The sequence below is a fragment of the Sciurus vulgaris genome, assembly GCF_902686455.1.
Source record: "Sciurus vulgaris genome assembly, chromosome: 12".
Lineage (NCBI taxonomy): Eukaryota > Metazoa > Chordata > Mammalia > Rodentia > Sciuridae > Sciurus > Sciurus vulgaris.
In genome coordinates, this window is record NC_136473.1 from 74,561,873 (window position 1) to 74,589,582 (window position 27,710).

Below are 27,710 nucleotides of genomic sequence, written 5' to 3' on the forward strand. Positions count from 1 at the left end.
GAGACTGTCTTGCCTCTTCTCTGACCTGAATTCCCTAAAGTTAGATTCAGAGAATGTAATTGGTAATAGGTACAATTTAGAATAGAAGTCAGAGATAATAGGAATTTAGCTATAAGGTTTGAAAGACAAATTAGGGATCAAGGGAGATGTAGTCCACCAGAGATACTGGTTAGAGTTGGTGACTCCCATCTTGTCTTTCCTGGCTGAGCCTTCCCAAATAGAGGGAAGGGCAAATAACTTGGGAAAAGCTGTAAGACTTTATGGGAAGGCTGTTGGCAGGTTTCCTGTGTGTCACTGACTGGTATTAATAATTTCCTGCTACCACTTTGTTTCCAGCCTCTTCCTCAAGTGTCTGGAGCTGAGTTGCAACCCAGGGAAGGGAACTGTGACTTAAGACGTGAAAGCTTGATGTTACTTCCAGATCTCATGTCAACACTGAGCCCTCAGTTACTGGTGGCAGTTGCTCAGCAGACCCTGGGCATGGGAAAGAAAAAGGATCCACCTCGAGCCATCTGCCTTCACCTAGCTGGAGAGGTGCTGGCTGTGTCCCGGGGGCTGAAACCAGCTGTGCTGTATGATTGCAACTGTGCAGGAGCATTGGCACTCCAGAACTATCTGGAGGAGCTGCAGGGGCTGGGCTTCCCTACTCTGGGACTTCACATTCTTGAAATTGGAGAAAATAACTTCATTGTCAGTCCTGCTCATGTATGTCAGCACTTAGAACAGGTGCTGCTTGGTACCATAGCCTTTGTGGATGTTTCCAGCTCCCAACCTCACCCTTCTATCTGTTCCCTGAACCAGCTTCAGGATTTGAAGGACATTGTGACAGAGATCATCACTCATTTGCAGGGGCTACAGAGGGACGTATCCTTGGGAGTCTCCCACAGCATGCTCCATTCCTCAGACTGGAATCTCTGTACTGTATTTGGGATCCTCCTGGGTTATCCTCTCTCTTACACCTTTCACCTGAACCAGGGCGATGACAATTGCTTAGCCCTGACGCCACTACGGGTGTTCAGTGTCCGGATCTCATGGCTACTAGGTCAACCCTCAGTCCTGCTCTATTCCTTTAGTGTCCCAGAAATCTTGTTCCCAGCCCTGAGGGACACTCTAAACGTCTGGGAGAAGAACCTCAGAACCCAATTTAGGACTCAGAATGACTTTGCTGACCTCAGCATCTCTTCTGAGATAGTCACACTGCCGGCTGTGGCCCTCTGACCTTAATTGTCCTCCTATGTGGAAGGTATTCAGTAAGTGCTCATCTTTGGGTTGGGATGTTGAATAGGAATCATTTCAAATGCAGGTTTTAAGTGCCTGAGGACCCTAGGGAAGGGTGCTGTATTCATCTGGCCTACACACGAATGGGAATAGGTGATGGTGGTGGTGTGGTAGCATTGGTAATACATATTTGCCATTTCTATACTAGGAGGTCTTTTCTAGTTAGCAGAGATGTGTATTCATTTTTCACTGAATAAGAAGGAAAGAGACAGTAGGGGGAAAGAAGGGTTGTAGAGGATAAGCAGTATGATACCTTTGTGTGGTATCCTACCCTGTGTAGATACAGAGTCTTTAGAAAAGGAGGGCTGTGGGTGTTTCTGCACCTCCAATTATAGACCAGGATGCTTAAGTGTCACACTTGTGATGTGTTATTTAGGAATAATTTGAAGGTTCCAGGGGACAGTTTGGTGAGGTAAAGTTTATTTACTGTAGGTTAAAAAAAAAAAAAAAAATCAGAAATCCCAGTTCAGTTGGAGGGAAAACCCAAGCTGTAAAATACGCAAACCTTCTGCATTTTTCATTGAGTTGTTTGCAGCTAATTTTTACCGTAGACTTCTGTCACAAGTTATTCAGATTCTCAGGTTTTCTTTGTGGGCCAGGAATACTGCCAGTGCTGTAGCAATCACCACCATCAGCATGGGGAGCCATTGGCCACATTGCTTCTGTGTGGAGGGAAGGGGGATAGGAGAAAGCAGCCATAAGTCACTTAAGAGAAAATATGGGCAAAAGCAGTCCTTCCTATTGTAGCCCAAGGGAAGACCTAGGGTTGGTGACAGAAAAAGCTATTTACTTCAATGTCTCACTTTCTGTCATCTCCCTTGGGATAAAACCACTTTACTAATGGTCCTTGGCCTAAGGAACCATGTCCAGTAGGGGCCAAATGTTTAAATGCTGATATGAAAAATTCCGGGTGGAAAATAACTCAGCAAAATTATATTATTTGTTTATATGCCTCAGTACCTTTGCTCTCCTTCCCTGTCCTTGTCATCATGCTGACGTGGACTAAAAGAACACCCTTTCATGCCTGGGCTAATGCAGCTTGAGAATCCCTTACCCAAAATTCTTAGGACTTGTAGTGTTTCAAATTTTGGAGGTTTTCAGATTTTGTAATATTTGAATAGACTTTACCAGTTGAGAAGAGCTACTTGAAAAAAAATCTGAAACACCACCAACACTCTGAAATCTGAAACTTTTTGAATATCATGTTAATGCTCAAAAAGTTTTATATTCAGAGCATTTCCAACTTTGAATATTCAGCTTAGGAATGCTCAGCCTATAGCAGATCTTTCCCTTAAACTTCAAGAGTTCCACGAAAATTGGATTTGGATGCATGGGTCAGTGTTTCTTTCATGATTGCTGAACTTTCAATATAGACTAAATCAACCAGAGTAGGAAGGATGACCAGATATTGGTGTGGGCTGGCAAATTTTATCTGTAAGACTTGGCTAAGAAAGAAATTATCCCCCACCATTTAGGGTTGTACAGGAGGATGGACCCTCTTACTCTGGGAGGTGGCTGCTGGCTGTGGTTCAGCTCTTCCCGACAGTGCTGTAGCTTACGCAAGCAGGAGAGGTACTCGTCACTGAGGTTGTCTAACTCCGAATGCAATTCTCTGCACTGGGGAGAATATCATTGGGGTCATTACCATCAATTCTGTCTTGAGACAGAACCCAGGAAGGGGAGAGTGTTCTGAGTAAGGTACTCACTCCTTCACTCATTTTGAGTGAACCAGTCCCCCTTCTCAACCTTCCTCATAAATTTTAGTCTTTGCACTGTCTCACTTGTTTTTCTGGAATGTGTTCATTTAAAAAATTGTACTTCATGTATTATACTTTATACATTGTAAATGGTTTTATGTGACAGTGTATGTACAAGAACTTTGTAAATGGGAAGACCAAAAAATGAAATTCTTAAGGCACAAAAGACTTCAAAGTGATTGTAATACAAGTCTTTCCAGGGAGCTATTGCTTATGTGTGCTTTCAGGGACACACACACAAACATATATATACATACATACATACATACATACGTATGTACATATGTGTGTGTGTATATATATATACATATATATGTGTAAAGCTTATATATATATATAAACTTCTGCTATTTAAAAGATGCTGTGTGTAACGCTTTAAGATATTTAATGTGAGACAAAGTTTGGGAAGTTAATATGTTTATCAAATGTGAGTCGGGGGGTGTAGCATCATAGTAGGGTGCTTGTCTATCATTCAGGAGCCCCTGGCTTTGATCCCTAGCACTGCAACACACACACACACACACACACACACACACACACACACACACACACCAAAAATATGTTTATCAGTTATGTTTGGGTTTAGTTTGACTTTCTTAAAAAAGATAACTATTTAAACCTTAAATAGGGAATAAATAAGGAAGGGAAAAGAATGACAAATCAATACAAGAGTGGACATTTTATAAGGGCAATTGAAAAACCTATGGGCATCTAATCACAATTTAAACTTAAACACAGTTTAATCCCTGCTGTCTTATTTCTCTCAGCAGTTTTCTCTGCCACACATGAATGAGCTTCTTGTAATTGTAGGTTAACAGCTCACCTCCTTTTCCTTGGCCTGGAACTGCAAAGTCTTCTTCTGCAGCTGGTCTCTGAGATCCCAGTCTTTCTCTTTCCCTGTACCCTCAGGCTCCACTTCATTGTGGGAGGGCTTTGCACTCCACACAGGCAAAGCCTCATCTAAAAGAGCAGCCAGATTCTCAGTGATAGTGAGGCCCACACCTGTGAGGGAGGGTCCTGTCACTGAGTGAGACCCCTAGGAATAGGGGAAGGGAGGGAATGGGAAGGGCCTACCCTTTGGCTAGACTGAGATGAAATTTTCTGGCTTAAAAAAATTCCCATTTGGGGGAACCCTGCTCAGCCTGGACAACACCTGGAGGGCAAATTTGGCATCTTACTTTACTTTGTATCTCCTAGACCTGCCTGATATTTCTAGTGAATACTTACTCATTGAATTTCTTTGTATGCCACATTTTCTAGTTCATGAAGCAGGTTTTCCTTTTCCCTTACATTCTCATTTCAAAGTCCTGAAAATGGCAGTCATATCCTAGACTTTATCTAATGTGCTTTAAAGATGGGTTTTCAGCCCCCTTGCAGTCTTAGCTTTGGTGAAAAGAGCACTAGACTAGAAGTCAGAAGTTCTTGATTATCTTAGCTCTATCCTTAATTTGTGTGACCAGAGACCTTTATTTTCTTATCCATCCTATGTGGACAAAATGGTTTCTGCCTTTCATATTATACCCAGTGATTATGAGGAGAAAACAAAAGGCTGGGTGTTATGGATAATATCATGAGGAGCTATTGTCCCCCAGTATACATGTCAAATTCTTTTCAGGAAACTTGGTCAGACTGTAGGGCTAGTGTGAGAGGACTCTTGCATGCTATAAGATTTGGGACTGGGGAATTGAATGTGATTTGGAAAGTTAAGTGTGTAAGAATTGACATGAAATCCTGAGTTCAAAATCAATTTATTATAATCTTCCACATAGACATATGTTTTCAGAGAAAGTAGAAATTATTTTTCACAGTTTATATACCTCTCCAGATAGGAGGCTAACTAGTTAAAATTGTCCTCAGGACCAATGATCAGTCCTTAAAAGACTACCTTCTATCCCTGACTCAACAGACTCCCCAAACTGGGTGGGACTCCCAAGAGATCATGTAGTCCATCCCCCTGCCTCTAGCAGGCAAGGAAAGAGCAATACCTTAGAATTGGTGGTAGTAAATTTGCTGACCTTTCTTTAAGAGTTTCTCCTGTTCTTGAAGCTGTAAGGATTGATTCTGAAGCAGACCTGTTGGAAAATACAAGAAGCTTGTCCCTGCTACTGCAAAGATGCAAAGAGCCTCTTGACAGACCTTTGCTTAGAACCTTATTAATAATGTGCCCTTCTGTTATAGATTGAATTTTGTGCTCCCCAATTTATATGTTGAAGCCCTAACCCCCCATACCTCAGAATGTGACCATCCTTGGAGAAAGAGTACAGGTAAAAGTAAGGTCAGTAAGGTGGGCCAAAATCAAGTAACTGATATTCTTGTAAAAAGGAGAAATTTGGACACGACGGAGAATATGATCATCTACAAGCCAAAGAAAGACACCTGGAATAGATCAAAGTCCTCAAAAGCCCTCAGAAGGAATTAACTCTACTGACACCTTGATTTTGACATCTAGTCTCTGGAACTGTGAGATGATATTTTTCTGTAGTTTAGGTCACTCAGTTTGTGATGCTTTGTTACAATTTTATCATCCTTATATCTCCTCCTACCATGTCTTTATCTTCTTAAGTCTCTGCTTAACTGTTATCTTATAATACAAACTTTCCTAGATGATCCTATATAAAATAGTGACTATTTTCCCTTTAGCCTACTCCCTCTATAGCTGTTATCATGACTTGACATAGCACTAATATTTTTCATGCACTGGTTCGTAGACCTTTTTTAGAATGTAAAAGAAGGAACTGTAAGTTTGTTATCATATCCTCACATTTAGTATGGCTCAGTAAGTGGTTAATTTTCAGAACCATTCCTAGTGAGAAAGGTCTAAGTGGCACATTCATATGCCTAATAAGTTAGCATACATAAGAGAAGAACTACCCTAGAAAATCCAGTACTTTTAAAAATCTAATTCTGGTAGAAATGCAAGTGGTTGTCATTGGCATGGAAGGAGAAAAGTAGAAAAAAAGAATAGAGACTGACAACTTGTGAAGAGCTATGTAAGTGACCCTACTTAAGAAGTAGGTCTAGAATATATAGGAGGATATGCCAGAGACTGGGCCCCTAGACCTTCTGAATGTGTGTTGTGGGGCAGGAGCTCAAGGAACACCAACAAGCTTATCTGAGAATCCAGAAAGGAAACTTACTCTGCAGCTGCTGTACTCTGGTCATCAGGGCAATTTTCTCTTCCTCTGACCTCTTTAGTTGATCTGAAAGTGAAATGGTGCAAGCCAAAATAGAAGAACCCAGCTTAAAGAGCTCAACACCTGAGTATGGAAGTGAGTAATTGGAATAATTGGTGCTATCTTGTCTGTGCCTCTGATAGGTGTCAAATGGAAATTGCTCTGTCTTCTGTTTGTCCTCAATTCTGAAGAGTTAGACCAGCACCCAAGTACCACATCAACCACCAGGGGTCTGTATCAACAATGTTGGGCTGGATTAAGGATTCCATTTGTACATTATCTGGTCCTTTCAGCAGATACAGACTGACTGGGTGACCTTCATTTTGCCTTGTATTTGAACTGACCTTTCCTTTTCAAATTAGGAATGTGGCCTTAATACTTGTGACTAATATGGGAATGACTGTGATCAAGCTCAGAGGGATGGGCTGGAGAAGAGAGCTCATACAACAAGATATCCTCTAGTGTAGTAAAATTAATTTTAATCTTGGATGATTAAAATAGCCCTGCCTTTCCCTCAAGGTAAAATGAAATCCTAAGATCAAGCAAACAAATGAAGGATGAGTCTTTTACTCAGCTTCCTTTCTCTGAGCTCACTTAGTCATGGTTCCTATGCTCCTGAGGCCTCCAAGAAGAGTACCTTGTAGGTCCTGGGTATCTGAGTTGCACAGGTCTCTGTCCCCTTGCAGGCATTCAATCTTGGCCTGCAGTTCCTGGTGCTCATTCTCCAGAAGACGCAGAGCTTGGTTCATCTGCGAGTCTCTACTGTCTGCTCCCTGCAAGGAGGAGGGAAGGGCCAGCATAGAAGCAGGTCAGTACAGGGTGGAGGTGGGGAGCAGGTCCCGTGGAAGAGGAAAATTACTGAAGATTATATAATTTTAGAGAGAGAGGAATATAAGGGAAATGGAAAAATGTGGATCTCTCTCTTTCTCTAAGTATTCTCTCCTTTTCTTTGTTCCTCACATTTTTAAGAGTGCATTAGACTTCTGGTATTTACAAGGAACATGTCCTAACACTGATAAATCCTGAAATTAAGGCATAACAAGTCATACCTTTTCTTAATATTTTCACTTCCTTTTTACTTTTCATTCTAGCACTATTGTTTGTTTGTTTTGAGGACAGTAGAGCCATTTTTTTTTCATGAAGAATTAAGGTTTAAGAAACTCAAACATCTTTCTAAGAATTGCCTTGTAGTTGACGGGAAGATGAGAACAACAAAGGTTGAGATGTGCATTTGGATAGTGTCATTCCAGTAAGCACAGAGTTCATTTACATGAATAATACAGGCATCCTTACTAAACTCAAAACTGTATTTCAGAGCCCAGTGAGCCTAGTACTAAGTGGGTAGTGACTGAGGAGCTGAAAGCTAGATGCTCTGAGATGCCCTTGGAGTCCCCAAGCTGGGAGCAGCTTTTCTCACTACCACCCTCCTTCTCCTACCTTCCTCCTCTTCCCACCCCTAGGGCCTGTACCTGCAGTTTAGACTGGAGCACATGAAGTTGGCTCTCCAGCTCTCTGTGCTGGGTCCCAAGGGCCCTCCAGTCCTCTTTCAGAGACTCATACTGGCTCCTCCATTCTTCACATTTCTGCTCCGCCAGAACTAGGGACCGCTGAGGGAGATCAGAGAGAAGAGGGTTTCAGTGAAAGCCTCCCCCATCAAGGCAACAGCTCGGTGGAAGGGCTGCAAAAGCACATTGTATTCCCTCTAAATACACATTTTATTTTAGATTAATAAATTCTAGGTGTTTTTAATGAAAGAGAAGTTTCCAAGAAATTGTGTAGCTAGCCGCCTTGCTTCCCAGAACTGCCCCTGGGTCCCTAGCCCCAAGAACTGTGCAGCATCCTCACCTGTGTGCTCTGCAATTGCTGTTCTGCACTTATTTTCTCTTCCAGCATTTTTTGCAGTGACTCTTTGGCCTTCTGCTCGTAGCTGTTTTTCTGGTCTTCCATCTCCAATAGCACCTTTCTCATTCCCCAAGGGGAGTATTTCTGTAAATTTGATGAAGTTCAACAATTATACATTGAGCTTCTATGTGCCAAATACTGAGCATGGATACAGAAATGAAAATTTGGTCCTTTCCCCTAAGGTAGAGATACCAGTGATTTGGGTTGAAGCTGAGCAGAGAGAGTCAACTCAGGTGATCTGAAAGGTGAGTGCCATTGGATTTCTGTTCATTGTACCCTAGGCCTTGTGTAGGCTTTTGGAATCCAATATGTCCAAACAACTCATATTTCTTTACCTGTTTTTTTTTTTTTTTTTTTTTTTTTTTTTTTTTTTTGCCTGAGTTTCCTATCTCAGTGATCAACATTATAACCTACCCACTCTCCCAAACTCTAACCCAGGTAATCATTTTTAATTTTTCTCTTTCTTCCAGGAATTAATTGGTCTTTGAGCCTTGTCAAGTCAACTTCCTGAACAGCTCATACTTGTCACCTCTCTATCCCTACTGTTACTTTCTTAATTCAGACTCTATTAAATGGGTTAATGCAGTAGTTTCCTTATCTTCAAGTCTTGCCCTTCTTCAGAACTTACTCAGAGATTCTTTCTAACATGCAAATCTGATCATGGTACTTCCTGTGTAAATCTCTCAGTGGATCCTCAGTGTCCTAAAGATCAGGTCCAAACTCCTTGACATGGATACTTTCAACCTAGACTTTTTCTTCATGCTGTCTCTGCCCAAATAAAACTGGTTGCAGATCTCCTAAGCATTGCTTTTTGGCCTCTGTCATTGCCCAAATAGGTTCTTTTGACTAGAGCCCCCTTACCCACCTTTTTCTCATGGCTAAGCTCACTCACGCTCAAGAGTTAGCCCCAGTATCATCAGTTCTGATAAATCTTGACTAACCACTCCCCCATTACCCAACTCCAGGTACTTTTCTTAGTGTTTACATAGTATCCTCTGTATGCCTTCATTATTTCACTCCATCAATTCATCTCTCTACCTTATTGGATTGTAAACTCCTTCAAAGCAAGGTGCACATTACTATTGCTTTTAAAAAATCTGTATGGCCTCAGGAGTCTGAGAAATCCATAGTAAACTCAATTAATGCTTTTAGAATTAGTAAATTTGGATTTTGAAATTATTCCTGGCTTTAGGATTGACAATTACACAAGAACAGATTTGCAAATTCACTGGGGGTCTTGACTTTCCCATGCACTTCATCTCTACATGCTGTGATTCAGGAGAAGATAGGCAGCTTTGTCATTGTCAATTCTGAACTACTCATGGGAGAAGCAAAATATCCAGATAATGAAAATTTAGGGATCAATATGAATCATTTCCATTTAGTTTGGAATTGTCTGAAAATTTGGACTTATATGTGAATAGGTCTTATGTTTTTAGAATTTTTATTTAAAATAGGTCTTCTGTTTTTGGAATTTTTGTTTTGTACATGGGGGATGTTCCAGTTATTGGACTTACCATGCTGGTGTCTGGCCAGCTTCATCTCCCATTGAAAATGAATAGGCTGGCATTCTGGATTATATGTCAATCTCTTAGGAGCTTGGTTGGTATTATTTAGTTTAGAAGAGCCTAACAAAGCAGGCCAGATTGAAAAAAAGTAAAATTTGTGGACCGGAAAACCTATGGACTATATAAACTCTGTTCTGCAAGACCCCAACTCTACTGCCTGGACTACCTTAACTCTAACTCCACATGCAAGTATGAAAGCTGATTTCTGCTTTTTATAATTCATGATTAGGCCAAATCAAGAGATTGCTGAAACTGGACAATAATGTCACAGAAGAGCCAAGAGTTACACTCTTACTTTCTTACAGAGGTTGCTACTAGAAGAAAGTTGCCCATGGAATGAAAGTAATTTTACAAAACTTCTTTATAATGTGCAACTCATCTGTTCAAAGATTGGGACCTGTGAAGGTTATCTGGGTATTGTGATATATCTATATCTATATCTATATCTATCTATCTATCTATCTATCTATATATATATATCACGATATTTTTATTTATTTATTTTTTACCAAGGGCCTCTCCCTACAGTTTTGGGGATTTTCAAGGTTCCTCTGGAACTGACAAAGTTTTTAGAGCTGGTATTCCCTTACAAGGTGCAAAAGAAAAGATAATGGGAAGAAGAGAGAAAGGTACAGATAGTGATATAACAAATTACGTACCAAAGTGAAAACGGTCAAGCCAGAACTGGGTAAGAATAGATGTGTTACTCTCTATTTGGTAGCATTTCTAGATAATAGGATTGAGGTTCAAGCATTCTTCTCATTTAATTCCACATTCATGAGCTGGAAGTATCCTTCAGAATGCTTACCTGGGTACAGGTGTAGAGCTGGTTTTCCAAGGACCTTAGTTTGCCCTTCAGTTTGTCCTCATTAAGCTGTCCCTGGAGCAAATGTGAGGAGGAGTTAATAAACTTGGGCCAAAATATAGCCTGCAAAGAGATTAATTCTATATTCCCAGGCCATTGCTCAGCGTATGGTCAGTGCTTAAATGTTTATGGAACTGAATTCTTTCAGGAGGGTTCAGAGGAGCACAGATGACAAAGAAATGCAGTAGAAGAGGATCTTTGGGAGTTTGAGACAGGAGAATTGCAAATTAGAGGTTAACCTCAGCAACTTAGTGAAATCCTGCCTCAAAATAAAAAATAAAAAAGGCTGGAGATGTAGCTTAGTGGTAGCTCCTGGGTTCAATCCCCTATATAGAAATAAATTAAAAAAGAAAAAGAAAAAGGAGAAGGAAAAGATCTTTTTCTCTGGAGTAGAACAGGATGAATCAGACTGGTTCCCTAAATCCTCTTTTACTTTGAGGTTCACCATCAAATATTCTTAAGAGTATCATAGCAGGGGACCACCGGAAGGAATGTTTCTAAGCTGTCTTCCTTTCTCCATTACCTCCCTCTCCACCTCATCTCAGTCTTGTACCTGGACTTTACCCATAAAGTATAGACCAGTAAGGCTACAGGGGGAATCTGTATTCTTTCCCTTATTCCCCTGAATTTATATGTTCAAGTTCTAACCCTCAGTAATTCATAATGTGACCGTACTTGGAGACAGAATCTTTGAAGAAGTAATTCAGTTAAAATGAGGTCATTAGTTGGGCCCCAATCCAACATGACTGGTATCTTTATAAAAAGAGGAGATCAGGACACCAAGAGACACCAAGGAAGATCATGTGACAACAGAGTTAAGATGGCCATCTGCAACCAAGGAGAGAGGCCACAGGAGAAACAACACCTGCTGACACCTTGATCTCAGTCTCCAGACTGTGAGAAAATTAATTTCTGTCGTTGAAGCCACCCAGGCTGTAGTATTTTGTTATGGCAGCCTTAGAAATACGGTAATCCCTTGGTATCCACTGAGGATTGGTTTCATGTTTCCTCCTCCCCCTCAGATGCCAAAATCCATGGATACTCAAGCCCCTTATAAAAATTGTGTAGTATTTGCATATAACCTGTGCATATCCTCCCCCATACTTAAAATCATCTTTAGATTGCTTATAATGCAAATGCTATATAAATAGTTAATACTGCTGTATTGTTCAGGGGATAGTGACAATAAAGAGAAGAAAAAGTTTCTGGATTTTTTTTTTAATTAGTTTTGATCTGAGATTAGTTGAATCCAATGACATGGAAGCTGCAATAAATAGGGCTGGCTGTACTAATGCATTCCCCTTCCTTATAGCACACACATACACACATACCTATGACTCCAAATGAGAAATTCTTGAAGAAAGAGAGTAATGGAGGGAGAGATATTAAAACAGAGTGGGAGCAGGGCAGGGTAAGAGTGCGTCCCAGAAAGTCACATTCTATTTCTTCACAAGCTGGATTAGTCTTATGGCCTACCTTCCTTTTTTCTTTTTTCTTTTCTTTTTCTCTCTTCTCTCTTCTCTCTCCCTCTCTCTCTCTCTCTCTCTCTCTCTCTCTCTCTCTCTCTCTCTCTCTCTCTCTCTCTCTCTCTGTCTCTCTCTGTCTCTCTTTCTTTTTGGTGGTGCTAGAAATTGAACCCAGGACCTTCTTCATGCTGGGTAACTAATGGCATTTTTGACATTCCAAGGGGGATGCTGATCTCAAGATTGAAAGTGGAGAAAAGTGGGCAGAAAGAGCCATTGTTTTTCAGTTTTTTAGCATTTTAGCAGAGCAGTTAACAATTTCCTTGTTGCTTTGTATGTTTGTGCCCTTTTTTTCAGGTAGGAGTTTTGTTCTTCTAGCCTTTAGTTTTATTTCAGGCCTATCTGTCCATGGGGTGGGGAGTGCCATCAGTGATAGCAAGTTTTCTGGAGAAAGCATCATGGCCTCTTTAGCAGTAACTAGTTTTCATTATTCTTTCTCTGACTTTTTCCATTCAGGCCCTGTGGGCCACCTTGGGGGGTCTACAAATTTCACTTCTCCTCGGACCTGGAATGCTGTTGTCCCTTTCAGTCCGACAGTTTGAATGTTTTCTGGAAACCTCATAGCATTTCCAGTCTATAATGGTCTAGGGGCCAAGGAGGGACCTCTGTTTTGAGATCTGCCTCCCTGAATGAGCGTTAGGGTGCCTGGGGGAGGCAGGAAGTGGTATCTCACAGCTCCTGTTTTGATCTTGTTTGGCTGATTCTTCTAACCATTGGGGCCAGGGGGTGCCCCCACCCTTTCTGCTTCCTGCGTTACTCAGCTGGGCCTTGCAAAAGCAAAAAACATTGCCAAAAATAATTTCTTAAAGTGCCTCCTGCTATTAATGTTTTTCCCAATGTCTCATGTGAGAGAGAGCCAAGAGTCAGGGATTTGGCATCTACATTAACCACAGAGCTTTGGGACAGATAAAAGAGATGGACAAACACTTCCACTCTTTGGGTCTTAGAGTAACTGGTAAAACAGCCTCATTCCCCAAAGTGGCCTGTGCATTGTCAATCCACAGGTCCTGAAATCAACTGGCTGCATACCTTCCTCCCCTGGTTCAGATCTTCTAACTCTGCATTTTTCTTTCTCTAAACTCTGTAGAATGTCACCAAACCCACCAAATTTAAGGATTACCTTGCTATAGTTTCGAAAGAAAACAGGCCCAAGGCAGTAGTCCTAAAATTTCCAGAGTCTCCTATTCTTTTTGGGTAGTTTCTTTCTCCCTGTTCCACAATATGGCTTTAAATCAATATTTTGTCTCTTCCAACTGTTTTTGTATTTTAGCCCAACACCAAATTACTTTTCCATTCATGTTGCAATACAAAACAATTCATGATGGTCCCTTCATTGGGGATGAAGGGCCACCCAAGTCCAGGACTTGGTCAAAATCTTTGTCCACAGCTCTGCCTTCCCAGACTCCCCAAGGCAGGCAGGAAAGTTGCAGCCAAGTGGTTGCAAATGGGCCATGTGAATTTCTTGGTCTGAGCCCCTGTTCTCCCCTTGCTGAAGCCCAGTATTACAGTATGTGAGAAGAAGCACTTCTTACAGGCTTATTGCTGACCTAGGCAGCCCTGGGCTCAGAGGGCACAGTTACCCCCTGGTGGAAGAGGAAGCAAGGCAGAGGCCATACACACCTGGTGCTGGTCTGAGGGCTTCAACTTCTGCTTCTGCTTGGTTTTCCCCTGCCTCTGATCTGCTCCCCAGAAACACCACCATCTCACCACAGAAGTACCAGTCCACAGCTCATCTCTCTGCTTTAGCAGAGCTTGCTTGGGGCTTGTAGCCAATCCGCGTCTGTACCGTCATCTTAAGATCTTTCTTAAGATCTTGATTCTACTTTGCAGATTTTTTTTTTTTTTTTTTTTTTGTATCAGGGATTGAACCCAGGGGAATGTAACCACATCCTTAGCCCTTTTTATTTTTTTATTTTGAGACAGGACCTCACTAAGTTGCTTAGGATTTTGCCAAGTTGCTGGGGCTGTTTTTGAACTTGTGATCCTCCTGCCCAGCTGAGAGACTGGGATTACAGGTATTACAAGTATTACCATACTTGGCTAACTTTGCAGATCTTTTATTATTTTTATTTTATTTCTGATACTGAGGATTGAACCCAGGGGTACTTTACCACTGAGCTACATCCCAGTCCTTTATGTTTTTCTATTTTGAGATGGGGTCTTCCTAAATGCTGAGGCTTTTACTAAATGATGAGACTACTCTTGAACTTGCAATCCTCCTGCCTCAGCCTCCCACATTGCTGGAATTACAGAATGCACCACCGCTCTGGGTTCCATTTTGCAGATCTTAAAACCCGGGAGTGCCCTGCCTCCATTTCTTTTATATTGTCCAAGGTTGAATTTTCTCAGTTGACTGAGCTGCTGCAGCTCTGAGGTTTGGACCCGGCTCAGGTTCTCAGCTACACTGCAGGGCTGTGAAGCCCAAAGGCTCAGTGTCAGCTTGGAAGTGGAGGCAGCCAAAGGTGCCTCCTAATATTAGGACCTCCTATTGAGGTCCTAATAGAGAGAATTTTCTATGGGCTTCTCTGCGTATGAAGTTGGAGATTCAAATCACGGAGGCCAAATGGAAAAAAATAAAGTGTGAACTGGGCTGGATGTCAGAGTCCCAGTTCTGACCACATTCATCCAATTATTTTCCTCAAATACCAGACTGGTTCTATCCTTTCACTGAAGTTGAAGCTGTCATGGAATGGATAGAGAATTGAATTATCTTGTTTTGGGGAAAGCAAAAGCCTTCAATTGAACAGTCTGATACTGTTTTTCTTAAAAACAGGAAGCTTCAGGCTTGGGGGTGGGGAGGAAATAGAGAAGGTGAAGATTGGGAGGGGTGGGAAGAATTGAAGGAGAAAACCACAACCAGAGGAACTTCTGTTCTTGGGCTGTACCATGGAGTGAAGCTCCCCCTCCGAGTCTATATCAGAAATGTCCCTTAACGTATCTTCCCCATTCCCATCAAACTTGCTGTAATTCAAGCTCTAAGTGTGGCTTCCCTGTGCTATTACAAATCTCCATCCCCACCACCCATAGCCAGAGCCAGGTCCTTGTCAGAGAACCTGTTAAACACAGATCTGATCATTCAATTTCATTTCAGTTCCACAGATAGAGATGAAGTTCCTTCTAAGGCTGGGTAGACACTGCTAAGTATAGGACTTTAAACCCAAATAAGGTATAGTTCCATTGCTACCCTGTTTCTTGCCTGTAGCAGTGTTTCTCAAACTAGTGGTAGCATGCATTTTCACAGATCTCTGAGATACATGTGCACAGACATGCAACCTGTATCTATATATGTATATATCTTTCCTTTAAAAAGAGATCCATATATTGTATTTTTCAACAGTAATAATTCTAGAAATCTGCTTGAGAACCATTCTTTGGTGGTGCTCTGCTATGATCCCTTCATTTCAGTCACACCCAGTGCTCTGCCATATCTAGGCCTGTGGTCATTCTGATTCCTTTATCTTATGCATCCTTTTTCTTTCTGCTTTTTTCCCCTATCATCACTCTATTCTGTACTGGTGAACTCCTACTCATCCTTTAGGACCCAGCTGAGATACTCTTTTTTCCTGTGGAGGAAATAATTCTGAAAGAATAATTTTTTCCCCCTGTATCATGTTACAAATACTGCTGTTGTAGCCTAGTCACACTATTTTGGAGTTATTTATTATGTTTGCTTCTTCCTGGATGGACTGTGAACTCCTTAAGAGTGAGGACTTGACTTCTTTTGTTCCTGAAACCCACAGAGCCCAGCAAGGAATAGGAACTTATCAAATGTCCGCAAATGAGTGAGATGATCTTAATTTAGGTCAGCACTGGAAACCACCTGGCATGCACAGCTGTCTGCCCCAGGCTCCTCTTCTGTAATGAAAACGACTGTCTTAGGAAGCAGCAGCCCTGGTCAGACTCCCAAATCCTGGTTTGACGACTGACAGGAGAAGGAAGGGCTGAGCTTAGGAAACTTCTTATCTATGTCCAACACCCTTGTGATAATTTTCTCTGTGGAGGTGCAAGCCATCTCCCTGGCAGGGCGAGGTGTTCCTGGAGGCCTGTGAAGTCTCTGTTCTACCTCACTGTACCTGGTGTTTTATACCTGGTGGCATCAATCTCCTCATTACTCTCTCAATACACAGGTTTCGGTATGAAGTCTGAGGAACATGGGAATCCTTGAGGCCCTTTCAGGGGATCTGCAAGGGATATTTTCCAGTGAAATGTCTGTGTGAGATTGAATATTCTTCATATACTTCAACCAAAAGAATGTATTCCAACAGATTGAATTTAAAAGTAAGTAAGAGAGTTTAGCTGTCTTTTGTTCAGATGGACTTAAAAGGGTTTACGAAAGTGTAAAGCAATGCCACTCTTATTTTTTGTTTTTGTAAATGTTTAAAAAAATTTTTTTTTAGATGTTGATAGACCTTTACTTTCTTCATTTATTTCTATGTGGTGCTGAGAATAGAACCCAGTGCCTCATATATGCTAGCCAAGTGCTCTACCACTGAGCCACAACCCCAGGCCCAAATATATGTTTTTAAATAAAGAATATGTAATTTAAGTTAGCATGCAATGGTTAACTATTATTATTTTAAAATTAAAATTTCAAAGTATATTCCATTTTTTTTGAGGTACTGAGATTGAACCCAGAGACATTCTATCACTGAGCTACATTGCTAACCCTTTTAATTTTTTAATATTTTGATACAGGTTCGTGCTAAGTTTCTGAGACTGGCCTGGAACTTGTGATCCTCCTGCCTCAGACTCCCAAGTCTCTGGGATTTCAGGCATGTGCCACTGTACCTGGCTGTTTCTCATACCTTTGTATTATTTATGTATATGACTTCCTTAGAAAATCATGAGCTTCCTAAAAGCAGGATCTTTGTCTAAAGAATCTTAGGATGTCCAGTGCTAGCCCAGTGCTCACTAGGAAGAACATGATCTATGACTATCTTTGGAATGAATGGACTAAAATTAGAGCCCAGAACTTCCAGTTTTGCTACTAATTAGCTATGTGATTTTGGGCAAATCACTTGACCTCTCTGGGACCCGATTTCTTCATGGGAACAATAAGATTAAACTAGATCATATTTAAGGTCCCTTCCCACTCTGACATTCATGTCTGTGCTGAGTAGTGGGTACAGGTTGGCATAAATGAATATTGGTGTGAATCCCATGTAAAAATCACTTGATATTTATCATATTCAGTAATATAAGCTATACTGGGAACTTCCTCCTTTTATTCCCAAATATTAAAAAAATGAGCCTTCTTGCCACTTTTGGTTCCAAGCCTTCCTAGTGAATTTAGCAGCATGACCTTCAGTTGATGACCCATATCATTAATTACTGTGACCTGCTTGACTTCTAGGTCTGAAGGTCACATTCCCCACTTTCTGCTTTTTCCCAGTTTACTCCTCAGTAGTGAGACCATGAGACCGTGAGACTATTCTTTTTTTCTGTTTTTCCTTGTGGTGCCGGGGATTGAACCCAGGACCTTGTGCATTCAAGGCAATCATTCTACCCACTGAGCTATATCTCCAGCCTGAGGCCACTCCTTCTTTTGCAGGGTGCTATGGAAATAAAAATGAGATGGGCACACGTAGATGCCCATATGAACTCTTTTAAAACAAAGGTTTTATTCCCTTACCTTCCAAGAGCTGTCAGAGACCTGAATCAGGGTAGACAGAAGGTCTTGGAGAATCACCATTTTCTGCTTTAGGACCAACTCTCTTTGTAGGGCCTCCTAGGGTTGGGGGCAAAATGCAAGAAATAAAGTTTAACCAGGAGGAGAGAGTAGTGGATGGAGAAGCTGAGCAGAGAGGTCACAAGCCACTTACTTTGAGGTACTCAGAAAGCTGGATGATTTCCTAGAGAAAAAGAAAAAAAGTATTCAAAAAAGGTCGCTTGAAATCCTGGAGCATAAAACCAAAACCTGGGCTGGCTTGTGTGGAGCCAACCTCTTCTACATTGGGTCTCACAGGGCCCCACTAGGCCCCGTGTCTGTGCTCAGTGCTCCCTTACCATCCAGAAAGAAGGTGTCTTCCACCCTATCTCAGTTTATCATGAAACACCTGAGTGTCAGAGCTTAGACCCCATCTGATTCAACCCCTTTAAAATGAGGATGTTCTTACCTTATCCAGAACTGCAACTCCATAACTGAGAAGAGAAGGGAAAAAAAACAATGGACCAAAGAAGCAAGTCAGGAGGCAGTGGGTGGATTCCTTCTGGGTTCCCTTCTGAAGAGCCAGTAGGGTGGGGGAATGGTCCCTTTTTTATTTTTTTGGTACTGGGAATTGAACCCAATAGTGCTTAACTACTGAGTCATACCCCCAGCCCTTTTTTTATATTTTTATTTAGAGACAGGGTCTCGCTGAGTTGCTTAGTACCTCGCTAAGTTGCTGAGGCTGGCTTTGAACTTGAAATCCTCCTGCCTCAGCCTCCCACGCTGCTGTGACCCTTCTTTTTAAAATTAGGGTGAACATGGATATTGGCTGTGTTCTTTCTTCACTATACTGGGTGGGGGTATTCAAGTAAAAGTTTAGAAGAAAAGAAAAGATGAAATTTGATGGAAGTCAGCATCTCTTTCTCTCTCTGCTGTCTGCCATGTGAGGATAAAATGAGAAGGGCCAGGAACATGAAAGAAACTCACTTGGTTTGTTGACTGGCATCATTCTTAATTGTTAGCTGTGCCTCTTCTGCCTTTGTCTGAGTACCTGAGAGATGGAGGAGAAGGTGATTGAGAACCCAATAGGAGGAAGTGAAGGAAGTGGGGAGGGAAAAGGATTCTCCACTGCCTCATTGAATGAGGGAGCTTTGTCTTACCACGGTGGTGTTTTTGAAGTTTCTTGATGGGAGAGTCTTGGGATGGAAGCACCCTTGCCTGTGAGGAGTGGTGGTCGGCCCCAACCCTCTGGACACTTGGGAGAGGGTGATGCGGGGTTGGAGAGACCTCGGTGTTGGTCCTTGTCACCTGAAAAACATGTGAAGGATGCTGAAAACCACTGTTTAGAGCCTCTTAGAAAAAGATTCTCCAGATTTGTAGAAAGAAGAACTGATGATCATGTCTGTTGTAGACTGAAGGTGTCGCACAATTCATGTTGAAATTCTATTTCTTAATGTGCTAGTATTAGGGGGCGGAGCCTTGGGGAGATAATTATGGATAGTAGCCACTTCAGGTCAGGCAAATGGGGAGCTGGACTTGTCTCCAATCATTCTTGCTAGATTACCTTGTTTGGTTTCAGCCACTTACAACAGCCAGTGTGGTGATGTGGAAAGAGAACTGGACTGAATGGGCAGGGGGACATGTGGGTTCAGATCCTGCCTTTTCTACATCTCAGTCTCCTGTCTATATACAGTGAGTTTCTAGAGATGGATTCCTGCCTGTGAATCATAGCTGTGGAACTGCTGAGTTTGCGTGTGGGGAGAAGTGAAGTTGGGAGTTGAAGGAAGGAGTGCAGCAGTTATAGTCACAATTTAGTCAGTCCCTTTTGTATTTTCTTCTCAAAAACTCAAAAAGTTGATATTGATAATATAACACAAAAAGGATAAGATGCTGGTGGTTTGCATATGTAGTCCCATCTACTTATGAGGCTAGGTGGGAGGATCACTTGAGCCCAACAGTTTGAGAACAGCCTGGGCAATATAGTGAGACCTTATCTCAAAAAATATTCCCCCAAACCAAAAACCCAAACCAGAACAAAACCAAGCAGACAACAGCAGTATATTAAAAAAGGGCAAAGAAATAAATACCAGTGGTATCCAGACATGTGGCCAACTCAATCTCAATAAAACATTGAATAATTGATAGGCAGAGGTAGAATTCTTTTTCTTTTACTTTTTCTTCTCTCTCTCTCTCTCTCTCTCTCTTCTTTCTTTCTTTCTTTCTGGGTATTGAACCCAGGGGTGCTTAGCCACTGAGCCATATCCCCAGCTCTTTTTTTATTTTTTATTTTGAGACTGGGTCTCACTAAGTTGCTTAGGGCCTCACTAAGTCACTGAGGCTGGTTTTGAACTTGTGATCCTCCTGCCTCAGACTCCTAAACTGCTGGGATTACAGGCATGTGCCACCATGCCCAGCCTCAGAGGTGGAGTTCTTTAGTTAATTGTATTTTCGATTCTCATATTTTTCTTCCCTCAAAGCATTCAGAAAACTTGTCTTAGAAAGAGAGTGGTTTCTCTTTTTCAACTGGGCTCCAGAATTATTTCTTTGAATGGCACCTCTGGTGGCGCATAACAAATCCATTATTAAGAAATCCTGACAGAGCACCTACTCTGATATGGCACCATGCCAAGCATTTCCAGGGAATATGGTGGATCCATTCCTCCTATCAACGTGCTCACAACATGGATAGAAAGACAGAGATGGTTGGATGGCTGAGGTCATCTAAATAGACCCTGCTTTTTGACCAACACTGCTCTTTTCTGGAACAGAAAAATGAATTATATAATCTTAGAGGATTTATAACCTCCCAGATTCACAGAAAGCAGAGTTGGCCTGGAGAAGCTAGGGAAGGCTTCCTGGACTAGATGAGGCCTTAATTTAGTGAATTTAATAGAATTGCAATGTTGCAAGAGAAAGAGATGAGTTGGGCAAAAGCCTCACAGAATAGAGAATAGGTGTGTGTGTGTGTGTGTGTGTGTGTGTGTGTGTGTGTGTGTGTTTAGAGAGGACATCAAGAGGACTGGCCTGGGTACCTGGCATATAGTAAGCATTCAGGAAATATCTTTTGAATAATGGACGAATGAATGCTATAAGGTAGCTGTAGAAAATATGTATAAATTCTACCTATGTGGAAGATAAGTACGGATTGCTGAAATTTGAACTGATACTAGGTAATGACTATGAAATCGTTTTAAAATTTATTTTCTCTCTCCTGAAAGGCAAATGCAAAACAAACAAAAAAAAGAGCTAAACAAACAAAGCACCACAACCAAAATCTCCGAATAAGTGGCTAATGGAGACTTCACTGTATGACTGGGGAAGAAGGAACTTAATTTAAATTACTCATTAGTGACTTTAAACCTGCCTACGCCTTTGCCCCTTTTCCCCACAAAGCAGTGTGTCCCTGGATATGGCCCACCTGCTGTCCGGGAAAAGAGATCCTGTTAGCAGACAAGGGCTCCTTGAGGACAGCTGCCTGGCTTTTCCTCCTGGAGGGAACTTGCTCCCGGGCCCAGGGTCTCTGAGCCTGGCCTTTCTCCTCCACTTCCAGGTTCCTCCTCCTGAAGAACTGCAGTTGTCGAGCTCTCTGGAGCTGCTCTCTACGCTGGGACCTTAGCGCCTTCCCCACCTGGCGGCAAGTAGTTATGTTGGGGCGACGGCGGCGGCTTTCACGGGTCTCCTGCCGACGCTCACACTTGGCCTCGTAGCTCTCAGGCCTCCGGGCCAAGGCAGGGGAGGGCCTGGGGTCTGGGCTGATCATGCTGACCTCTGGAGCACCTGTTGTGCTTGGCTTCCAGTTCCTTGAATAGCTGCCTGGATCTGCCAAATGCCAAGAGGGAGGAGCCAGAAGATGGGCAGAAAAATGACTATCTTCCCAAATCAGGGGGCAGAAATAGGACAGGGCTCCATCCTGTGGTTTGAAAACCGAGGATGCAGTGGTTTCACACTGGGAGCCAGGACTCCTGGGCTTAATCCTTAAGGACCCTATAAAATCTAATAAAAGCAAATTCCTGCTTCTAGCCCGTGCCCCACCTCTGGGTAGTGCACTGCCCCTTCCTTGACTAAACATCTCCCGTTCTCTAAGTCAGGGGAACTTTAGAAACAATTGATAAAAATCACAATGAGTTGATAGCATCTTGAATAGCAGGTGTGTTTATTTTCCACACTTTTAGAGAAATAAATTCTCCCTGTTTACACCCAACATAAAAAGAAAATGGGCATCTTTACTGCTGTCTTGGCCCAAGTTGTTACTAAAATAGAACGGTACTTCTCATGACCTGGAGGGATCATCATGTCCCCCTCAGGAAGTGATCAGACCTGTGACTGGCACCCACTGCTCCCATCTTGACCCTCAGCAACCAACTTGTGGGCTCAGACCTGGCATGTTTTCGGAGGGAAACCTGCCCTTACTCCTCCATCATGACATACTGATGTTGCTCCGCTGGTGTCTACTCCATGACCAGAACTGGGCCCTGACTCTCAGGTGCAGATTAAGTCAAATCAGTAATGGTTGAGCATCTGCCACATACCCAGTTGTTGACCCACTTCCAAGCATCTGGAATGATATCTCTTGGAGATGAGAGTTACATTTTATTTTGAGTCATCTCCCTGTCAAGGCTGTCTGGTGCCAAGTTTGCTTTCCTTATCCCAGATACAGCTTCTGCCTTCTAAACCAGAAAACGCATGAATTATACCTTAATAAGGCTCCTCTAAACAACAGAGAAATAAAACAAACATGCAAAAGCAGTAACCCAAAGTCCCCAGGGGACAAGGCTTGGTGAAGAGGCCTCCTTTGATGTCCCTCTACATGGCCTTACCTGCTGTCCACATAGTCCCCAAACCCTAACCCTTTCTTCCTTCCTGTGCCTCTCTATCCTACCCTCTTCTACCTACCTTCTGTAAATTTGTTTATTGTCCTAGAAATCGCTGGTAGCTTTGTTGGACTTGGATGAGCTGGTTCCTGAGCATAGAAAATTCTGTGCCCTGCCCCCTCTGCTCCCTGGAGTCAGACCAGGGACTGATGAAGGAAGAGCTACTCCCCCTCACAGCTGCTGCCTTTTCTCTCTGACCCAGGACTTCATTACCCACTGCCCTGAGAACATAGTTTCTAGGTAGGTTGGAGAAGAGTCTCTCAGCTTCACCAGCCAGTAGGCATTTGCCAGCTCTGGCCACTTGGGTTTATTTATAAGCCAAAGAAACTCAACAGGTAGCCGCTTCTCTGCTCCTTTGTTGGGGCTCCATTGCCCATCCCTGCTCAGTCTGGAGTTCTGCAGGTTTTCTTGCTCTCTTTCTCTGATCATAGCACTCATTCCCAGGGGACATGGGTGGAGGATTATCACTCTGTGGAGGAGTATTATGTAGCCACGCCTTGGGCATTGTCAAATGCCTGACTTGAGGGCTGGAGGGACACATTCTGGCCTTGGGCACTGCTGACCCTAAGAAGAATTGTGAGGTTGTCAATATTTATCTTCTACATATCATCTTTGAATCGCTTTTCTCCTCACTCCTACTCCTTGGGTGTCCCTAGACATCCCACCTGTTACTTTATTTATTAAAAAATAAATAAATAGTAAAGGGGACTGGGCTTGTAGCTCAGTGGTAGAATGCTTGCCTAGCATGTGTGAGGCGCTGAGTTTGATCCTCAGCACCACATAAAAATAAAGGTATTGTGTCTGTCTACGACTAAAAAATATATTTTAAAAATCTTAGTAAAGGATCTGAGAGGTCCATTTGTGTTGTTATAAATGACATGATGAAAGAGATTTGAAATTATGTGCACACAAACTCTATGTCTAGAACCTATACTTGTAGCGTCCCTGAAACATAGCCCCTGGTTATTCTGCCATCCATTGTGGAGGAAAGCTTTTGCTCTGGGGTGTGATTCTGTGGATTCAAATCCTAGCTCTGTCTTTGCCTACCTGTGTGTATTTTTGGACAAGCTATTAAATGTCTCTAAGCCTCAGTTTCATTTATAAGATGGGGCTAAAACCTACACGGAAAGGTTTTGAGAACTAAATGGCAAAACGCACATTCATGCACCTGGCATATGGTATACAATAAATGTTAGCTTTTTATAATGATAAACAAAGTTACTATTATCCTTGTATTGATGTTGGATACTGAATATTTGGTGCTGTAAGAGAGAGGCCCCAAGCTAAAGCGCTCCCAGGACTAAGAATGCCTGATCTCTTTCTCTAATTTCTCCAACCCTTTCTCTCACTGAAGAAGCATATTGTTTTCCAGATGGAGGGGATATGGCCCCAGCTTAAAATCACCTTTACTTCTCTAACCTTTGTTTGGGTTTGGGCTACAGGGAGAAAGGACTTCTCTATGGTTCAGACACAACCACCATATCAATCAGGCCAAGCAGAATGGCAAAGAAGAGACAGGGGTGAGGAACTGGCATCCCGCCTACCTGCACAGCACCATTAAAATGTGGGGTGTGAGGTCCTTCCCTATTTGGCCTCAGCTTACCTTCAGGTTTGCAGTGGAGATATATTCACCAGTGTTGAAAATTCCCGCGCCTTTCAGCTGTGAGGCGGAAAAGGCTGTTGGGGAGAAGATGGGCCTGAGATGAGGTCTCTCGGGACTCCACCTAGGTCCACTGAACCTATTGCTGCTCCATTCTGCAACCTCAAGGCCAGACATTGGGATTTGTTACTCAAGAGGGGAATTGAGGTCGAGAGGGCCCCTTAGAGGAGCATTCCGAGGTCCCCAGGCCCCTACACCTGGTGGGATTTGGAGTGACCCAGGTGAGTGGAGTCATACCCAGCTTTCTGGGATGTCTTGACCATACTGACTTTCTTAAAAAGAAGAAATCATGTGGGATGACTGATGAACAGGAATAGGCTACAGCAACGAAAGGTACTGTTCCTTATAGGGTTCACAGAAGGTCATGAGACCGCTGCCCAGGCTATCTGGCAGTCTAACAGGTCCCAGTTATAGCTAGGAGGAAGGGGTAGTGCTGGTGGGGGGAGGCTTTCCTCACTACAACAGGGAGAAACCAGGGTGCTACCCTGTACTTGACTGTGGCTTGTCATTGCCTTTCCAAGTTCCGCCTCTTCTTCCTGGCTATATGTATGTAGAGACAATGAATGGCTTCCTGCATGGTCTGGCTTTTCCCACCCAGAGCTCTCAATGTGGGCTGAGGGAGAGGGTCCTGCTCCTAAGCTACTGGAAAAGCAGCTTCATGTGATGAGACCCCTGCTTTGAAAGGAACTTTAAAAGATCAGTTAATTCATGCCCCTGTCACCGAGTAACATGAACTCCAGGTCATGTGACTCACTTCTAATCTAATGGATGGAGCACAGGCATGATGGTGGAAGCTGTATCCCTGTGTCTGGCTGGGGACTCAGGAATCCCATGTAGGATGCTTTCTTGGTTACCAAACCCCTAACACTCTTAAACTCTACTACCCACTCCTAGGCCTCCTCCCTTCTATGTTCCTAGCTTGATGGTGGAGTGCCTTCTGCCCCACCCCAAACTCAAAGGTCCCAAACCTGACACAAAAGCATCCTCTTTCACAGTTACCTCTGGGTCCCAGGCTCCAGCCTAAGCAGCTCAGGAAAGCATTCCAGTTCCTGGACAGATCTTGGTTCTGATCCCAGGTGGAGCACAGCAGTTACTGGGTAAAGTGCAAGTTGTCAATTCAAGTCTCTGGGCCCCCTTAGCATTTCCCTTCTTGGTACTGTCTTTCTTTTTGCACTGCAGCCTCTCTGAAACAGGAAACAGACAAAGCCACAATGCTCGCAAGCCCCAGTTCCTCTCGCTGTCTGTGCAATCAGAGTGGGCCCCTGAACCCTGGGGCCTCCAGGGCTGGGCTGAGGAGCTCCTCCCATCAGAGGGCACCCCAGCCACCCTTCCTCCTGCTGCTGGATAGGTTTGAGCTCTTGGACAGTTTCAAGTCAAGAGCTGTTTCCAGGATTAGACAAGGATGGCTTCTGGGTCCCATTCCAACTTTGCAGTTTCTAGGAGGGGAAAATGTCTTTTTAGTAGTAAGACCTAGATGAGATTTTCTCAGTGTAGGTTTTCGTGTGTACTGGGTGGTTCTCTGTGTAAGGTTTTCCCATTTCCCAGCTTGGATTGGGAAGAGATTCCATTCTTCTGAAGACCTGGGGTCTTTCACAGAAATCTGGACCAAGGCCAGCTCTGGATTTGCTCTTTCAGAAGCAAAGGAACATAGCTGAAAGATGAAGAGTGAAGTAGCAGGCAGAATCTTATAAAGAAAATTTCCCAGCCAATTAAACTAGGAAATTTGGGGGAAAAATAAAAGGAACTGGTTTATATGCATTAAAAAGAAACTATTACAGATGATCTAGTTAGGGAATTCCCAAGAAGTTCAGGATAAAATAGTGGAGAGGGCACTGGATTGAGACAAGTTCACTGAACAGATTTGTAAACTTGTGTAATTCACCTTGTCTAAATGAGCCACTCACACTGATGGTTAGATAATTTATGTGGGCTCCTATGAGGCAGGTAATGAGCTGTGATAACATTCGTTGCCAGGCAGGGTGGCACACACCTGTAATCCCAGCAACTCAGGAGGACAAGGCAGGAGGATTGCAAGTTTGAGGCCAGCCTCAGCAACTTAGTGAGACCCTGTCTCAAAGCAAAAAGGGTTGGGGATGTAACTCAGTGGTAGAGTGCTTGCCTCACATTTGGGAGGCCCTGGGTTCAACACCTAGTGCCACAAACAAAGATAACATTTGTCAATGTGAGGAGTTTGTCAGAATCCTCTATACTGCTTCTACTTCCTCTATTCTCTGAGGAGAAATAAACAAGGAACAGGCAGTTGAAAAGAACAGAGGATGGATTCTCAAGCACTAGAGAGCAAGGCAAGGACATTCCCTCAGGATGACACAGTAGTCCAAGGCTGGTATCTGGAGTTTGACACACAGAGATGGAATGGGTAAAGGATGGAGGGGTTGGAGAGTCCAATGTGGGCAAATAAGAGAATTTTATTGACATGGTGGAGTGAGAGGGTTCCAGAGGGTTATGGTTTAGCTCATGTGTGAGACAATGTAAGAAAGTTGAAAGGTGAGATGATTGGATTATGTTAACCTTAACCTAATCAGTGCATTAATCCACTGATAGGGATTAACTGGGCAATAACTGTAGGTAGGGGGAGTGGCTGGAGGAGGTGAATCATTGGAGATATGCCTATAAAAATATATATATACATATATACTTTTTTTTTGGGGGGGGGTGCTGAGAATTTAACCCAGGGGAGCTTTATCATTGAACTACATCCCCAAACCTTTTCATTTTTTATTTTGAGACAAGGTCTCACTAGGTTGCTTAAGGCCTTGCTAAGTTGCTGAGGCAGGTCTGGAACTTGTGATCCTCCTATCTCTGCCTCCTGGGTCACCACCATTCCCAGGCATGTGCCACCATGTCAGCTGGGGTTTATATTTTGTGATGGTGAAGAGAGTTCTTTCTCTCTCTCTCTCTCTCTCTCTCTCTCTCTCTCTCTCCTTCCTGGTTCTGTGTACACTGCTTTCCTCCACCACAGCTTTCTGCCGTGATATTCTGACTCACCTTGGGCCTAAAGCAAGAGTCTGCCCTCTATGGACAGAGGCATCTGAAACCATGTGCACCAACTAAATTTTTCCTCCTCTAAAATTGTTCTTGGTTTTTTGGTCCCAGTAATGAAAAAGCTGACTGAAACAGGGAGTTCAGGGCCTAGAGCACTGGGTGGGACAGAAGACTATAATGTGAATTTCTGCAAAAAACTATTTACAGTCCATTAAAAATCAGAAAGAAATGTGTACAAAAGATACAAAATTTAGGAATGATACCTTGAAAGTGACCACAATGCAGTGGAAATTACAATAATTGTAGAATCATTTGTATAACTATGTCAATGATTTTGAAAATCTAGATAAAATGGATTTAAGAAAACTAGTTCACCAAATTAGACTCAAGTTGTGATAAACACTCTCTTCATCACCTGGCCTCTACCTGAGGGTCCCCTTCATCTGTATGGGATGTAAAGGGA

The 27,710-nt window shown here is 42.8% G+C and overlaps 2 protein-coding genes across 13 annotated transcripts in view; one reads left to right on the forward strand and one right to left on the reverse strand.

Moving 5' to 3' along the window:
• LOC306642093 (UPF0739 protein C1orf74 homolog) overlaps positions 1-27,710 on the forward strand; it is a 122,737-nt gene that overhangs the window by 1,042 nt on the left and 93,985 nt on the right. For 6 of the 7 annotated variants that reach the window (XR_013758374.1, XR_013758375.1, XR_013758376.1 and 3 more), the window contains exon 2: positions 337-1,243. Coding sequence is in view for 2 of the 7 variants with exons in the window: in XM_079107526.1 (XP_078963652.1) it covers positions 409-1,218 (810 nt within the window). In the remaining 5 variants the exon portion in view is untranslated. Of the gene's footprint in view, positions 1-336; positions 1,762-27,710 lie in introns of those variants that run through there. The other variant, XM_079107525.1, reaches the window with a different exon arrangement.
• On the reverse strand, positions 1,679-25,724 carry TRAF3IP3 (TRAF3 interacting protein 3). 6 transcript variants are annotated; one of them, XM_079107510.1, is made up of 17 exons: positions 25,244-25,722; positions 24,188-24,261; positions 21,132-21,532; positions 18,874-19,021; positions 18,701-18,764; positions 18,183-18,207; positions 17,889-17,918; positions 17,699-17,794; positions 10,487-10,558; positions 8,054-8,194; positions 7,678-7,815; positions 6,846-6,981; positions 6,173-6,235; positions 5,051-5,107; positions 3,859-4,037; positions 2,782-2,895; positions 1,679-1,940 (listed from the first exon to the last, which is right to left on the reverse strand). In XM_079107510.1, exons 3-17 carry the CDS (start codon positions 21,471-21,473, stop codon positions 1,848-1,850), a joined length of 1,698 nt encoding a protein of 565 aa, XP_078963636.1. In that variant the 5' UTR covers positions 21,474-21,532; positions 24,188-24,261; positions 25,244-25,722; the 3' UTR covers positions 1,679-1,847. The 6 variants fall into 6 exon arrangements, 5 of the variants coding, with proteins under 5 accessions (XP_078963636.1, XP_078963635.1, XP_078963637.1 ...); XM_079107509.1 differs by lacking the exon at positions 24,188-24,261; XM_079107511.1 differs by lacking the exon at positions 24,188-24,261 and having other exon boundaries at positions 21,132-21,623.